Source organism: Hibiscus syriacus, unplaced genomic scaffold (genome assembly GCF_006381635.1).
Source record: "Hibiscus syriacus cultivar Baekdansim isolate YM2019G1 unplaced genomic scaffold, ASM638163v2 tig00110206_pilon, whole genome shotgun sequence".
Taxonomy (NCBI): domain Eukaryota; kingdom Viridiplantae; phylum Streptophyta; class Magnoliopsida; order Malvales; family Malvaceae; genus Hibiscus; species Hibiscus syriacus.
The window spans coordinates 2,142,910-2,159,494 of NW_024062627.1; the positions used below are offsets into that span (position 1 = coordinate 2,142,910).

Consider the following 16,585-nt stretch of genomic DNA (forward strand, 5'->3'; position numbering starts at 1 on the left):
TTAATCACCGACTCCTCATTTCCGTCTCTCGATTCTTCAAACAAAGGGCTCAACAACTTGATTCTACGAACCAAATTCTCATGCATTTTTTTATACGAGTTTCTACACTGGTAAACCAGATATCTTCTTCGCTAACTCAGCTACTTGACTCAGCAATTGGCCCTTGGAGTCACCTCAGTCCCATGATCATTCAAACACAACAACAACAACAAAAAGAACAAAAAAAATCTAAAATTAAAGGAAAGGTTGATCCTTTGTGGGAAATAACCCAGATTATGGAATTCAGTTAAACGAAATGAGTAATTTTGGGTCTTTAGAAAGGGAAGCCATGGAAGATGGGAAATTTAAGCTGGTTGTTCTTGTTTAGAAAAAAGGGAAATTTTGATTTTGAGAGGTTTGATAATGAGGGAGAAAATAGTGACTAAATTCATAGAATATGTAAATATTAAGGACCAAATATAGAATTATGCCAATTTTATTAACAGACAGTCACCACCTCCGTTAAAAATTAATGATCAGTGACTTGATTGAAACATTTAAATAGTTGGGTGGTCTGATTGATTCAATTAAAACTTAGGTGATCAAATTGATTTTTGACTATAATTTCGTGGTCTCCCGTGTATTTTACCCTAAATATTTTAGAAATCTGAATTCATTCACGTTGGAATTTAAATTCAATTAAGAGTTAGATTTATTTAATAATTGGATTTTGAGACAATGGTCGAGTAACGGCTAAAAGGTTTAAAATTGTCAACGGTCGGATTTTGGTTTTATAAATTTATCTGAAAACAGAGGAAAAAAAGCGAAGAAAATACCATCAAAACGCAAATCGAAATGCCTAGATTCATTCTTCTCCCCATTTTTGTCCTCACTGTTTTGATTTCTAGAAATGCAGTAGTTGCCGACAATGCACCTTCCCCGTCTCCAAAGCCCACACCAATGGTAACTCCGATCACTTCTCCGGCGAAATCTCCAACTACTTCTTCATCCCCTCCACCCTCTAAGTCTCCTTCCCCAACGCCTGCGACTTCTCCTACCAAATCATCGCCGCCTGCCACGCCTCCACCAGTTCAATCCCCGTCCGCAACCCCACCTGCTTCTTCGAGCCCACAGGCTGCATCTCCGGCGTTGGCACCCGTGAGTTCTCCTCCTTCATCGTCTCCAGCAAGTTCTCCGCCATTATCGACTCCAGCAAGTTCTCCTCCTTCATTGTCCCCGGTCGGGCCTTCCCCTGTTTCTGCTGATATTCCTTCAAGTTCAACAACACCTGCCGAGAGTCCTGGGAGTTTCCCGTCGAGCAGTAGCCCTCCAAGTCCTACTCCGGTCAGTTTGTCCCCCGACAGTGCGGCGGGTCCTTCTGTTAATGATGAATCAAGTTCAAGATCCAGTTACCCAGTAGGATTCGTTCTAAGTTTTAGTTTGGTTATTGGGGCCGCCTTGGCTATTTAGATTTACTTACATTTTTGGATTTCATTTTTTATAACGCAGCATTAATCTTGGATTTCAAACTCTATGTATAAAAAAAATTAAGACTCCACTTCATTTTCTTTTATGGAATGCAGTTGAATTTGGTTTAAAAATTATAGTTATTAAAAAATAATATATATCTTTTTAATAATACAAGTGATGACAAGATAATATTTATAACAAAGCGCGCAAATAGGGTGAATTACAAAAGCTTTTGTAGCATTATCTTATATCCATAGTACTAAATTACAGTTGCAATGTCTGTCGCGGTTGTCGACGTTACTTTACGATTAAAAATTGTTGCGGGCTTGATAAAGAAAATGCATTGAAAAATAGAAATTGGTTGTAAATATATTAGCAGCCGTAGTCTTTGCGGCAGCTAAGAGTGCCAGCATACTGAGCCGTCTTTGTTACAAGTGAAGTTGGTCTTGCCACCATGCCGGATGCTCTTATGTAGCTTTCCTTCACCATCATATCTCCTTCCGATCTCCAATTCCAACTCTTCCAGTCATCAAATGAACTTTCACGTTTCGTCACCTGATTTCGAGTAAAAATATGGAGTAATCTTATATGGTAGTATGCTCTGCATTTAATGAATGGAGTTAGTATAGGTACATTTGGGTTAGAGAAACTTGCCTCCTTTGCATAACTGTTATCTGATGCTATGAACACATTCCCTTGGCTATTGATCGTTGGGTTCGCGCCTCCTCCGATTGCATACATTTCCCAACCGACGTATACATTATTGACAATATGAAAGTAACCATGCCTGCACAGTTTAGATATCGTGCTACTTATGTGTGTGCATACTGCTGTAGGTGAATGCTACCTCGGCATTCTCTGAACCAGTCCTTCCCCAAAGTAGTTGAATGCGATTGTACTTGCATGTTCTTGTCATCAAGGAACTCGTCACTATGGCCCATGAGCATGACTTCGTTGTGATGTAGCATATAGTTGTTAGAGATTGTTATGGATGTCGAACCGTATGTTAAGTCGATAAGCCCGTCGTAACACTTTTCTAGTGTGCAGTGATCGATCCAGACATCCCTTGAGCTGAATATCGAGATTGCATCGCCGTCGGATCCACTGGTTATCGTGTATTGGGTAATGGGTTCCACACCATTGCATCCCCTGAAGGTAAGCAGTCATGTATGTAAATGTTATGTATGATTACATTACTCACATTACGTAAGGTTATGCAAGGTCCGTTTGCTATTTGGATATCATGTCCTCTTCCATCGATGGTCTTGTACGAGCTGATAAGGAGTTGTCCTCTTGTACCATGTCATGATCAAAGATGATCCATAGAGGTTCAGCCTGAATGGCTGCATGACGTAGTGTACCCGGGGTTGGAGATAGAAGATCACCATCATCCGAATTCGTGACCACATAAATTTCACCATCTCGACCCCCAATGGCATCTTTACTGAACCCAATTGTGCAGTCGACTAGCTTTTTCCTGTTGGATTCCCATTCAGGGCCACACCTCGAGCAATGATCTATAAGATTACCAGTTGCACATTGTTCCATGTCCAACCGCCTTCTTGTTGAGTACCTATATACATGTCATGGCACACTAAAGAAACTTCACAGAAAATACAAGAAAATCATTAGTAGGTCGCCGGAGAACCAAAGCGACTTACTCAGGTACGGCTTCCGATATTTCCCAAAGAGCATGTCCGGAGAATGTTGATGTAGCATGTAGGCATACAAGTAGGGAAAGTAGATAGAATGTTGGCATCTCAGGGAAGCTTATAGTAAAGAATACAAGAGACAGATTGCAGGACTTATACAGATATTATTATGCATAGAGTTAAAGGACATTTATTAGCAAAATTGGTATAAAGAAACTCAGGAATTGAATGATGCTGTGAAAAGCTGGTTAGTGTTCCCACGTGAATGGGGGGGGGGAGAGATTTGTAGTGTAAAATTATGGATTTGGCCAGGAATGGCCACCGAATAGTTAGGTTCATAGCTGCCTGCCTCGCCTTCCTTTTTTTAAAAAAGAAAGAATTTTGTAGGCTTTATATAAATCCATGCCTAAGGAAGTATTTCCTGTTGAAAATGCCGGATGCAAAGGAGTCGGAAATTTGTATTATTTAAAAGAGAAAATAACCTCAGTGACCAAAAATCCCATATAATATACGATTTTAACCAACTTTTTCCGGATTTGCCAAAATGACCAACAAAATCGCAATGCGATCGCTAATTCGCAACGCGATCTCCATTATCGCAAATTCGCGTTGCATTTCGCGTTGCGATAGTTGGAAATCGCGTTGCGATGGTATACAATGTCGTTGCGATTTTCCCAATTCGCAATGCGAATAAGTAAATCGCAACGCGAATTGGGAAAATCGCAATGCGATACTGACTATCGCAATGCGATACTTACTATCGCAATGCGATAATACAAAATCGCAACGAGATACTGACTTTCGCAACGCGATTCTGACTTTCGCAACGCGATTTACATAGCGCCATTCGTATTAACACGTTTTTTTTTTCAAATTCCAAACACGAATTTTTTCTTAATAAATCGTAAACTGAACCGTCCACAGTAATCGCAACTCATAACCTCAAACCCAAAAACACAACACTCAGTCCCATCTCCATCTCTCACTCTCTACGGCGAAATCCGTCCCCATCTCCGAAGATTTCCTTCCCCATCGCCGGCGAAATCCCTCACAACCATTCACAGTCAAAAATCCCTTACAATCATTCAGAAATGGAAAATCAACCTCCGAGGGTTAGTTTTTTTATTTTTATTTTGAAATTTTTGCATTATTTTAGGTTTTTCATATTGAGATTGATGATAAGTTTACTGGTAATTTCAATAATAGATTAACCATTTCACTTAGATTTCTTATTAAATTCATTCGATTGCTGCCAATACTGCTAAACTGTTTATCCTGTGAAGTTAGTATTTGTCTTTGCTTTGTCTTTTGGTTGAAGTAATGCAGAAGAAGAATAGTTTCGAGAATGAAAATCGCAACGCGGAAATAACTATCGCAACGAGATAATCGCAACGCGAAATAAAAATCGCAACGCGAAACCAAAATCGCATTGCGATTTTCATTTCGCGTTGCGATTTTTATTTCGCGGTTGCGATTTTCATTTCGCGTTGCGATTGTCTGGTCGCGATAGTCATTTCGCGTTGCGATTCTCTCGTTGCGATAGTCATTTCCGCGTTGCGATTCTCATTATCTCGTTGCGATTTTCATTTCAACCAAAAGACAAAAACAGTGTTGCAAATTTTAGTTTCAAGAATAAACTACTATTTATGTTTATTGTTTTGTTTTTGGTATATCTTGACAGTGTAATTTTTGGTATATCTAACTTGGTATGTTTATTGTTTTTTTGTAGAAATTTTTTTCGGCTTTATTGACATTAAGGAATAAAGTTAGCCTAGCCACTACAATTGCTTCGAAGCTTTCACCTGCACAAAGAAAATTGTTTGAAGAAACCTGCTTCGGGCCATGGCTGAGAGTACAGCATCCGGGTGGAGATGCTAGTTTGACCCATTTGTGGCTTCAGACCATGACTAGCGATCTACCCGACAGTATACAACGTGGTGAGGAAGAGATATGGTTTCATTTTCCACCGGCGTATACTTGTTTTGGGCGGAAGGAGTTCTGCTTAATCACTGGTCTACGATTCGGACACGATGATGTAGGCCGGTACACTCGTCATATCACCCGCCCATCATGGTTATCCAGGGTTTTTCCTGATGAGTCAATAGAGAAGCCGAACTTACACGTCGACGACATGAAGAAATTGTTTAATAAGAAAGATGGTTTTACTCGGATGAATGACGTCGATGTTGTCCGAGTATGCCTTCTACTACTTTTGTATGCCGGCTTTTTAGGCAAAGAGGCCAGACAACCTATTCCTCAGGATCTAAATATATGGAAAGCTACCTGGACTAAGTTGTCGTCTGCCTTTGATGACCGCAAAAGTTTGCGGGGCGATGGGTCGAAATACACTTTGTCAGGCTTTGTTTGGGCCTTTAAGGTAAGAATTTCTATATAATGTTTTTAAAATTATAATTAATTATTTAACAATTACTAATGTTTGTTATTATATTGTTTGTAGATTTGGATATTCGAGGCTTTCCCCAGCATGCGGACATATGCATTAAAATCCTCAGATGATATTCCTAGGGCTATTTCCTGGAAGAGGAAACGTATGTTGGATTGGGAAGACTTAATACCATATGCGACAATAAATAATGTAAGTTAACACAAATACTATCATATATAAACAAGTTATTAATAGTAGACGTTTAACTTTGTTTTAGTTTTTATATTTTTAGGAGGCCAACACTCCATTAATGAGACTGACACCCACGGAGGCTGAGCTTGCCACTGATTGGTGGCAAGCTAGTCAGCGTTTTTTTGATGGCACGAATGATGAGCAGCCTCCACTTTCTCCACTTCGAGAGCCATCACCTCACCCAGAGCCATCACCTGATCGACCCGACTATACACCTCTACAACGAGAGCCATCACCTATCCCGTCACATCATCGAGTCTCTTCTCCACCATCACCTCATGATAGGCGACCGACAAAGATGCCACGACTTCTATCTCCCTGTTCTCCACCTCCACGGGATGAGTCAAGGGAGTTACGTGATGAGGTCAATGCCTTACGTGAGGAGATCGGTACTCTACGCGATAACGATGGTGCATGGCGTGTGGAGGTGTCTACTTTACGTGGTGAGGTTGCCGCTCTACGTGAGATGGTAGTATCGTTGCAGAATGAGATTCATACTCTAAGCAACGAGGTAAGTTTAAGATTTTCCATATTTAACTTGATGATAAATTTACTCGTAATTTCACTTAAATTAACCATTTCACTTAGATTGCTTAGTAAATTTATTCGGTTGCAGCCAAAACTGCTAAACTTTTTACTTTAACACTGTGAAGTTAGTATTTGTCTTTGTTTTGTCTTTTGGTTGAAAGTTTGAAATATATTTATCTTTGTTTTCACTGTTTAAATATCATGTCTGTTTATTTACTGATATTTGTATTTTTATTTAGCGGACCGATAAGGTGGATGCTTTACGTCGGGTTTTTCTTGCACGACAGAGTTCACGCATCAGACGGCGTGCACGTGCTATTAAGTCTCTGTATACCCCAATAGTGCGAAGACACCGCAAGAAGAAGCCCGACTCGCCTATCATCCCTCAAGAGTCCACTCCTATCGTTGAAGAGGCCCCTATCATTCCTCGAGAGTCCCCTCCCACCGTTCAAGAGGCCACTGTCATCGTTGAAGAGGTCCCTCCCACCATTCAAGAGCCCGATTCACATGGCGTCATATGTAGGATTCTTGAGAAACCCTCTGACGTGCCGGACATGATGGATTCAAGTTGGCTCTCGTATGAGTTACCGGCCAGTACCATACCGGTATCTGAAGAGGAGAGGAAACAACTACCGGACACAATTCTGGATAACACCCTTTGGGCTAAGACCGCAGTTGATTTTTATCTACATGAGCGAAGCCAGGGGTGTTTCACTGACATATGCAAGCTCAATGATGATATCTATTTGTTGCTTGATCGGTCTTGGTGGGGCGTATTATTAGGGGTCGAAGACAATGGCTATTTCGATGGAGGGGTAAGTCTTATATTTTTCTTATATTTCATTTGATTATTTTTTTTGTAAATTTATGTAAGTTACTAATATATGTCTTTTTTTGTAAAACAACATATCGATGCGTGGGTGTCACGTCTTCTAATAATTAGGAAACTTAAGGAAAATAAAAGAAATACACGGTATACAATTATGCCGACGTCTTTTAACGTCGTTCACTTGAAAAATCAACGAGATGAATCATTTGCGTTGGGCAATGGACAAGCTAAACTTTATCCTGCATGGTGGGAGGTCGATAAGGTTAGTGTTTATTTTAGATTGAGTTTAAAGGTATTCATAAATAAGTGCGCAAATGAATGAATTATTACTTATGATTGCAGGTGTTTATCCCTGTTTTGGAACGTAACCATTGGCTTCTCGTCGAGCTTCAGATCCCATCCCTTAAGGCAATAGTATATGACAGCATGATAAATTACATATCATTGGCTGATTTAAGAGATAATATTAAGGGATGGAGCTCTTATTTGGCTAAATACTTGGATGCGATAAATTATTGGACTCGTTCTGGAAACAAGAAGCCAAAGAAGCTCAATATTACAGTTAGCAGAGACGAGACCGCACCACAACAAACGAAAGGACCCAGAGGGGATTGTGGTCCTCTCGTATGCTTGGCGTTGGACCGTTTGATCACAGGAAGTATAAAGTATCTACCTCCCACCGATATAGATAGAGCTGCAGTAGGCTTGTGGTTTCGACATTATATGGCTAGATCGATATATACGAGACGCTGCCTACCTGCATCTGCGTTATAAAAATGTCCATAAACAATTGGTATGTTTATAAGCTTGTGGTTTGAAAATGTTTGGTTAAGTACCTAGAATTCAATAATTTGCTGTTTGTAGGTTTTATATGTGTAGAAAGTGTTGTTTGAGCAAATGTTTGGTTTATGCAGGTTAATCTCAGAAGTGAGCTGCGTGAAAATGATGTATGGCTGCAAAAGTTGATTCAATAGTAGAAGTGTTATTTTCTCTAATAATTATTGCTTATTTTTTGATTGTTTAATTGATTTGTAAAAGGTGATTTGTAAAAGTTGATTTGTTTAATTGATGTTAACATAATTCTTATTTGTGCTTGTTTAATTGATTGAAATGTAATGGTTGATTTTGTTGATTTCAATCTGCATTATGTTGAAGGCAAAAAGTACTATCGCAATGCGAAATTAGCGTTGCGATTTTCATTTCGCATTGCGATTCTCTCGTTGCGATTTTCATTTCGCATTGCGATAGTAATTTCCGCGTTGCGATGGACATTAAGATGATTGCCTATTAAGTGATAACAACTGGAACATATCATAGCAATTTTCAAACTCAAGTTACTAATACATGCCTAACTGAAAATGTTAAAAGTTCACACATAAAATCTACATAATACAACGTTTGCATTTAAAAATACCTAAGTTAACAGTCCCAAAAGGTGAAGCCTGTTGTGATTGGGATTTTAAAGATGATTGCGATTTTGATTGCCTTTTTCTTGACACCATATGAGCTTTGGATTTTGATGATGATCCATATTTTGGTAGAGGAAAAGATGATTGTGATGGCACTGGTGATCCACATGTCAACCTTGTATGACCACTTTCCTTGCACCGACTACATGTCGATCTCTTCTTCTCTTCACCCTTAGACGGTATACGATCGTGACTTTTTGGTCGGCCAGGTAGCCTTCTGTCCATGGCTGGTGGCAAAACTGTTTGTAAGTCATCTGGTATGTCCCACTCAGAAGGATGTGAAATAGGGTAGACAATCTCGGCATAAGTCTGTCAATATACTTCTGTAGTGTAGCAATCCATAGCGTATGTACTTGAATCATCTTGGTTTAGATGAAGAGCAACTTTTATAACATGGCCACATGGATAACCAGATGTTTGCCATTTCATACAACTACACGTCCTTGCATTTAGATCGACAAGCTCATTTAAGTTATTATCCAGTACTTCAAACAAAGTGTTTGAACATGGTTCAACTCTCCATGACGTTGACTTCACAACACGTTTCGTTATCTTTTTTTCAGTCCATGGTGTAACACGATGTTCCAATGTTCCTGTAAATTTAAATAAATAATACTTAGTAAAATATATGATAAGTTACGAATTCAGAGAAATAATACCTGCATGGTTTCTTTTCTTGTAGTACCACTGTTGAATAGAGGCTCAAAAAAACTCCATTAACATAGTAATGGGTAATTTCCGGGAATGACGACTTAGAGCGTTAATTGATTCTGCACTATTAGACGTCATGAAACCATATCTTGCTCCAAGTTGATGTACTCTTGACCATCTTTCAAACCCGACATCTTCTAGTGTTTGAGCACACTGAGGCAAAACACGTCTTAAACAGTTTATATGCTTATTGAAATCCACTTCCCGATAAGCCTTTACAGCCTTCCAGTATGTCCATTTGTGCTTTTTTATACCAGCAGACCTTGATTTTAGATTTCTATACAAATGAACACCACAAAGTCCATGAAAAGCATCTGGGAAACACCTTCTAACAGCGTTGTCAATTGAGTTTCCCCTATCGGATATGATTGTCATATTGCTAATAGGACCTATGCAATCCTTAAGATGCCCCATAAACCATGTCCATGAATCAGAGGTTTCAGATTTGCCAACCCCGTAAGCTATTGGCAATATCCCATTGTTAGCATCCATGGCTACTGCTAATAAGTTTACTCCAAGGTATCGACCTTTCAAATGTGCTCCGTCAACTATAATAACTGGGCGCATGCAAGTAATAAATGAACAAATCTACAAAATAATGTACACAAGAAATATAATCATTTAAATGTGAAATGCATGTAACTAACAGAAATGAGTCAATAGAATTATATTGATTTACTAACCGCAGCACCAATGGCTATAAACAGCAACTCAAAGCGTCCATCTCTATCTGTTTTGATATGAGTTACCGACCCAGGATTTTTCAGCTTTAAATTGTGACAATAAGCCGGCAGTTGGGCAAACAATGCTTCTGGCGACCCCCTCAACAATTCCAAGGCATAACATTTGGCTCTCCAAGCTTGAGAATATGATATACTAATCTTGAACCGAGCATTCATGTCAGTCATAATTTCATGTCCCCGATATACCCTACCATTCAAAAACATTAACTCAGCCAGAAAACCACCCAACACCTTTTTGTTTGCTTGTCTATGGTGAGGAAAAACTTGGGTTCTTGAACATGTATGTTTATCAATAAAAGTCCTAACTTGAAACATTGAAACTCGCATTGCGATTCTGTATTATCTCGTTGCGAAAGTCAGAATCGCGTTGCGAAAGGCAATCATTTGACCATCGCAATGCGAAATGCAAATCGCAACGATAGAATCGCAATGCGAAATGAAAAAGGCAACGAGGATTAACATGCATAAACTTTTAACAATTATTATTGAATTCTAGGTACTTAACCAAACATTTTCAAACCAAAAGGAGTATATATGTTAACCAATCATTTGACTATCGCAACGCGAAAATGGCTATCGCAACGCGAAAATGGTTATCGCAACGAGAAAATCGCAATGCGAAATGAAAATCGCAGTGCGATTTTCTCGTTGCGATTTTCATTTCGCATTGCGATTTTCATTTCGCATTGCGATTTTCTCGTTGCGATAGCCATTTCGCGTTGCGATAGTCTGTTTTGCCTTCAACATAAAGCAGATTGAAAATCAACAAATCAACTATTACATTTCAACACAAATTATTTACACATCAATTAAACAAATCAACATTTACAAATCATCTTTTACAAATCAATTAAACAATCAAAAAATAATAATAATTCTTATTTCTTCATCAATTATTGAATCAATGAATCAACAACTTTGTGACCCCGTACATCCATTTCACGCAGCTCACTTAAGGATTAACCTGCAGAAACCAAACATTTGCTCAAACAAGACTTCCGACACATCTAAAACCTACAAACAATAAATTATTGAATTCTAGGTACTTAACCAAACATTTTCAAACCAAAAGGAGTATATATGTTAACAAAACTTGCATTTGACTTACCAATTAACAATGGACACTTTCATAACGCGGATGCAGGTAGGCAGCGTCTCGAATATATTGCTCTAGCCATATAATGCCGAAACCACAAGCCTACTGCAGCTCTATCTCTATCGGTGGGAGGTAAAAACTCTGTGCTTCCCGTCGTCAAACGCGCCGAGCAAAGGCATACGAGAGGACCACAATCCCCTCTGGCTCCCGGCGATTGCTGTGGCGCGGTCTCGTCTCTGACAACTGTGACATTGAACTTCTTTGGCTTCTTGTGTCCAGAATGACTCCAATACTTAATCCCATCCAAGAATTTAGCCAAATGAGAGCTCCATCCCTTGAAAATATCTCTCAAATCAGACAGTGATATGTAATTGATCATGCTGTCATACACTATTATCTTCAGGGATGGGAGCTGAAGTTGGACGAGAAGCCAGTGACGACGTTCCAAAACAGGGATAAACACCTGCGATAATAAGTAATAATTCATTTATTTGCGCACTTATTTATGAACACCTTTAAAAAATTTAAAAAATAAACACTAACCTTATCGACCTCCCACCATGCAGGATAAAGTTTAGCTTGTCCATTGCCCAACAAAAATGATTCATCTCGTTGATTCTTCAAGTGAACTGCGTGAAAAGCCGTCGGCATTATTGTATATAGCGATTTTTTTTTATTTTTCCTAAGCTTCCTTATTATTAGTAGACGTGACACCCACGCATCGATATGCTGTTTTACAAAAAAATACATATATTAGTGAATTACATTAATTTTTAAACAAATTAATCAAAATCATATATAAGACAAATATAAGACTTACCTCCCCATCCAAATAGCCACTGTCTTCAACCCCTAATAGCACACCCCACCAAGACCGATCAAGCAACAAAAACATTTCATCGTTGAGTTTGCTGATGTCAGTGTAACACCCTTGGCTCCGCTCATGTAGATAAAAATCAACTGCGGTCTTAGCCCAAAGGGTATTATCCACAATTGTTTCCGGTAGTTGTCTCATCTCCACTTCAGATACCGGAAGGGTACTAGCCGGTAACTCATACGAGAGCCAACTCTCATCCATCATGTCCGGAACCGGTGGGGGTTTCTCAATACTTCGATATATTACCCCATGTGAATCGGGCTCTGGAATGGTGGGAGGGACCTCTTCAACGATGACAGTGGCCTCTTGAACGGTGGGGGGGAATCTTGAGGGAGAATATGGGCCTCTTGAACGATTAGAGGGGACTCTTGAGGGATGACCGGTGAGTCGGGCTTCTTCTTGCGGAGTCTTCGCACCATTGGGGGTGAATGGAGACGTAATAGCACGTCCACGCCGTCTGATGCGTGAACTCCGTCGTGCAAGGAAAACCAAACGTAAAGCATCCACCTTATCGGGCCGCTAAAAAAAATTAATACATAAATCAGTAAATAAACAGACATGATATTAAACAAAGACAAATATGTTTCAAACTAGCATTGTATTCACCCAAATCATTATTCTATCATAGTTCACAAAATGCTCAGATAACATTCCAGAAGTAAGCACTTATATAAACATTTAAAAGGACAACATATATAAACATTCCAGAAGAAGAATAGTTTACTTTCGCAACACGAAACTTAAAATCGCAACGCGAAATGACTATCGCAACGCGGAAATGGCTATCGCAATGCGAAATGAAAATCGCAACGCGAAATGAAATCGCAACGACAAAATCGCAACGCGAAACACAAATCGCATTGCGATTTTCATTTCGCGTTGCGATTTTGTCGTTGCGATTTCATTTCGCATTGCGATTTTGTCGTTGTGATTTTTATTTCGCATTGCGATAGCCATTTCCGCGTTGCGATAGTCATTTTCGTGTTGCGAAAGTAAACTATTATTCTTCTGCAAATTGAAACTTGAATGGATTGCATTACTTCATCCAAAAGACAAAAACAAAACCAAAAACAAATACTAACAAAAACAGTTTAACAGTATTGGCAGCAACCGAATGAATTACGAGTATGAAAAATCTTAAACTTACCTCGTTGCATAGAGTATGAACCTCATTCTGCAACGATGCTACCATCTCACGTAGAGCGGCTACCTCACCGCGTAATGTAGACACCTCAACACGCCATGCACCATCGTCTTTGCGTAAAGTACCGACCTCCTCACGCAAGGCATTGACCTCATCACGTAACTCCCCTAACTCATCCCGTTGAGGTGGAGGTGGAGAACAGTGAGATAAACGTCGTGGCATCTTTGCCGGTCGCCTATCTTGCGGTGATGGTGGAGAAGAGGCTCGATGATGTGACAGAATAGGTGATGGCTGTCGTTCTGGAGGTGTATAGCCGGGTCGATCAGATGATGGCTCTGGGTGAGGTGATAGCTCTGGGCGAGGTGATGGCTCCCGAAGTGGAGGCTGCTCATCAACCGTTCCATCAAAAAAACGCTTACTAGCTTGCCACCAATCAGTGGCAAGCTCAGCTTCCGTGGGTGTCAGCCTCTGTAGAGGAGTGTTGGCCTCCTAACAATATAAAAGCTCAAACAAAGTTAAACGTGTACTAGTAATAACTTGTTTATAAACATATGGTAGTATTTATGTTAACTTACATTATTTATTGTCGTATACCGTAGTAAATCTTCCCATTGCAAGGTCCGTTTCCTCTTCCAGGAAATAGCCCTGGGAATATCATTTGAAGTTTTTATTGCATATGTCTTCATGGCGGGAAATGCCTCAAATATCCAAATCTACAAACAATATAATAACAAACATTAGTAATTGTTAAATAATTACTTATAATTTTGGAAACATCATATAAAAATTCTTACCTTAAAGGCCCAAATAAAGCCTGTCAAAGTGTATTTGGAACCATCGCCATGCAAACTTTTCGATCCAAAGCAGCAGACGATAACTTATTCCATGTAGCTTTCCATAAATACGAGCCCCACGGAAACAGGTTCCACGCATTTAGGTCTTCTACCAATTTGATTAGATCATTTGGAATAGGTTGTCTGGCCTCTCTGCCTAAAAAGCCGGCATGCAAAAGAATTAGAAGGCATACTCGGACAACGTCGACGTCATCCATCCGAGTAAAACCATCTTTATTATTCAAAAATCTTGTAAGGTCTTCTACGTGTAGACTCGGCCTCTCCAGCTCAGGAAAAACCCGGGATAGCCATGATGGGCGGGTAATGTGTCTAGTGTACCGACCTACATCATCGTGTCCGAAGCGTAGACCGGTGATTAAGCAAAACTCCTCCCGCCCAAAACACGTATACGCCGGTGGAAAATCAAACCATATCTCTTCATCACGACGTTGTATAGTCTCTGGTAGATCGCTAGTCTTGGTTTGAAGAAACAGGTGTGTCAACATCGCATCTCCACCGGGATGTTGTACTTTCAGCCATGGCCCGAAGCATGTATCCTCAAACATTTTTCTTTGTGCAGGTGAAAGCTTCGACGCAATTGTTTTGGCCAGGCTGACTTTATTTCTCAAGGTCAATTGAGCCGAATAAAAGTTCTACAAAAACAATAAACATACTAAATTAGATATACCAAAAACTACACTGTGAAGATATACCAAAAACAATAATAAACATAAATAGTAGTAGTTTATTCTTCAAACTTAAATATGCAACACTGTGAATTTCGTATTTGTCTTTGTTTTTTGGTTGAAGTAATGCAATTCATTCAAGATTCAATTTGCAGAAGAAGAATAGTTTCTGAAAATGAAAATCGCAACACGAAAATGACTATCGCAACGAGAGAATCGCAACGCGAAACTAAAATCGCGTTGCGATTTGCATTTCGCGTTGCAATTCTTGGTTGATTTAATAAGCAATCTAAGTGAAATGTTTAATCTATTATTGAAATTACCAGTAAACTTATCATCAATTTCAATATGAAAAACCTAATAATAATGCAAAAATTTCAAAAAGAAAATAATTAAAAAAACTAACCCTCGTTGGTTGATTTGGTTGATTTTCCATTTCTGATTGTGAGGGTGGCTCTGAGAGATGGAGATAGACGGATTTCACCGGAGATGGGGACGGATTTCGTCGGAGATGGGTGAGAGAGTGAGAGATGGAGATGGGACTGAGTTGTGATTTTAGGTTTTAGGTTATGAGTTGCGATTACGGGATATACTGTGGACAGTTCAGTGTTCCAATATATTAATATTCATGTTTGGAATTTAAAAATAAAATACTTGGCCAGGATACTAATGGCGCTTTGAAAATCGCATTGCGATTATGTATTATCGTGTTGCGAAAGTCAGTATCGCGTTGCGAAAGTAAGTATCTCGTTGCGATTTTTTATTATCGCATTGCGATAGTCAGTATCGCATTGCGATTTTCCCAATTCGCGTTGCGATTTACTTATTCGCATTGCGATTTTCCCAATTCGCGTTGCGATTTACTTATTCGCATTGCGAATTGGGAAAATCGCAACGATACTGTAGACCATCGCAACGCAATTTTCAACTATCGCATTGCGAAAATGCAACGCGAATTTGCGATAATGGAGATCGCGTTGCGAATTAGCGATCGCATTGCGATTTTGTTGATCATTTTGGCAAATCCGGAAAAAGTTGGTTAAAATCGTATATTATATGGGATTTTTGGTCACTGAGGTTATTTTCTCTATTTAAAATCCATTATGGCTATAACCTAATTTGTAATTTATTCGGATTTAGAATTCTTTTACTTGCTATGTTAAGTATATTTTCAATTTTTTTAGGGTAGACCGGTACAGTACACAAATGATTTTTCGATTATAGCATATTATTTTGTTGAGTCCTCCAACTATTAAAAGTTACAAAATGATATTCCGATGATAGGGAGTTGTTTTGTCGTGTCCCTCTATTAAAAATTACAAAATGGTCACTCGACTATTCATCTTGTTTGAAACTCGTCCTTTTCCATTAAAATTTAACGGTCGTCTGAGCTTGATGTTAACATGCTGACTGAGATATGATAGTTGTTTGAGATTATAATCGGTGGACTATTTTGTAACTTTTAATAGTAGGGAGACTCAACAAAGTAACACCTTATAGTTAGGGGACCATTTGTGTACTTTACCCTTTTTTTAATAGTCTACGATGATTACAAGATAATTTATGTTCAGAATCTTTCTTAGTCATTGACAACGCACACAAATATACATACGTGACTGTTTGAATCTATAATCTCTAGGAATAACAATACTCTCTTTAATCACTTGTTTAAACTTCTCTTTTGTTTATTTATATATTTTTATCGTAAAACGATAATATTAATTTGGATATTTCTCGAAATAAAAATTGGGTATGACGTCAATAGTTAACTTTTAGTTATTTTCTCTCTTATGATATCAATTATGTTATTTTTTTAATCTAATTGGTCTTTCTTATTTTATTTTGAATAATAAATTTGACGTCACATTTTTATATAATATTTATTTAGTTATCTTATCGACTTATATTTACTTTTGATCCTTGTAATATT

At 38.8% G+C, this 16,585-nt stretch overlaps 1 protein-coding gene and 1 pseudogene across 1 annotated transcript; one reads left to right on the top strand and one right to left on the bottom strand.

The window, feature by feature from the left end:
- Positions 1–819: 819 nt before the first annotated feature.
- Positions 820–1,552, top strand: LOC120219544 (classical arabinogalactan protein 4-like). The gene has a single exon (XM_039216367.1). It carries the CDS (start codon positions 835–837, stop codon positions 1,447–1,449), a length of 615 nt encoding a protein of 204 aa, XP_039072298.1. The 5' UTR covers positions 820–834; the 3' UTR covers positions 1,450–1,552.
- A 269-nt stretch (positions 1,553–1,821) lies between these two features.
- LOC120219276 lies at positions 1,822–3,235 on the bottom strand (annotated as a pseudogene).
- Between the last annotated feature and the right edge of the window lie 13,350 nt (positions 3,236–16,585).

Coding starts and splice junctions, on each gene's coding strand:
- LOC120219544 (XM_039216367.1), top strand. CDS start 835: ATGCCTAGATTCATTCTTCTCCCCATTTTTGTCCTCACTGTTTTGATT.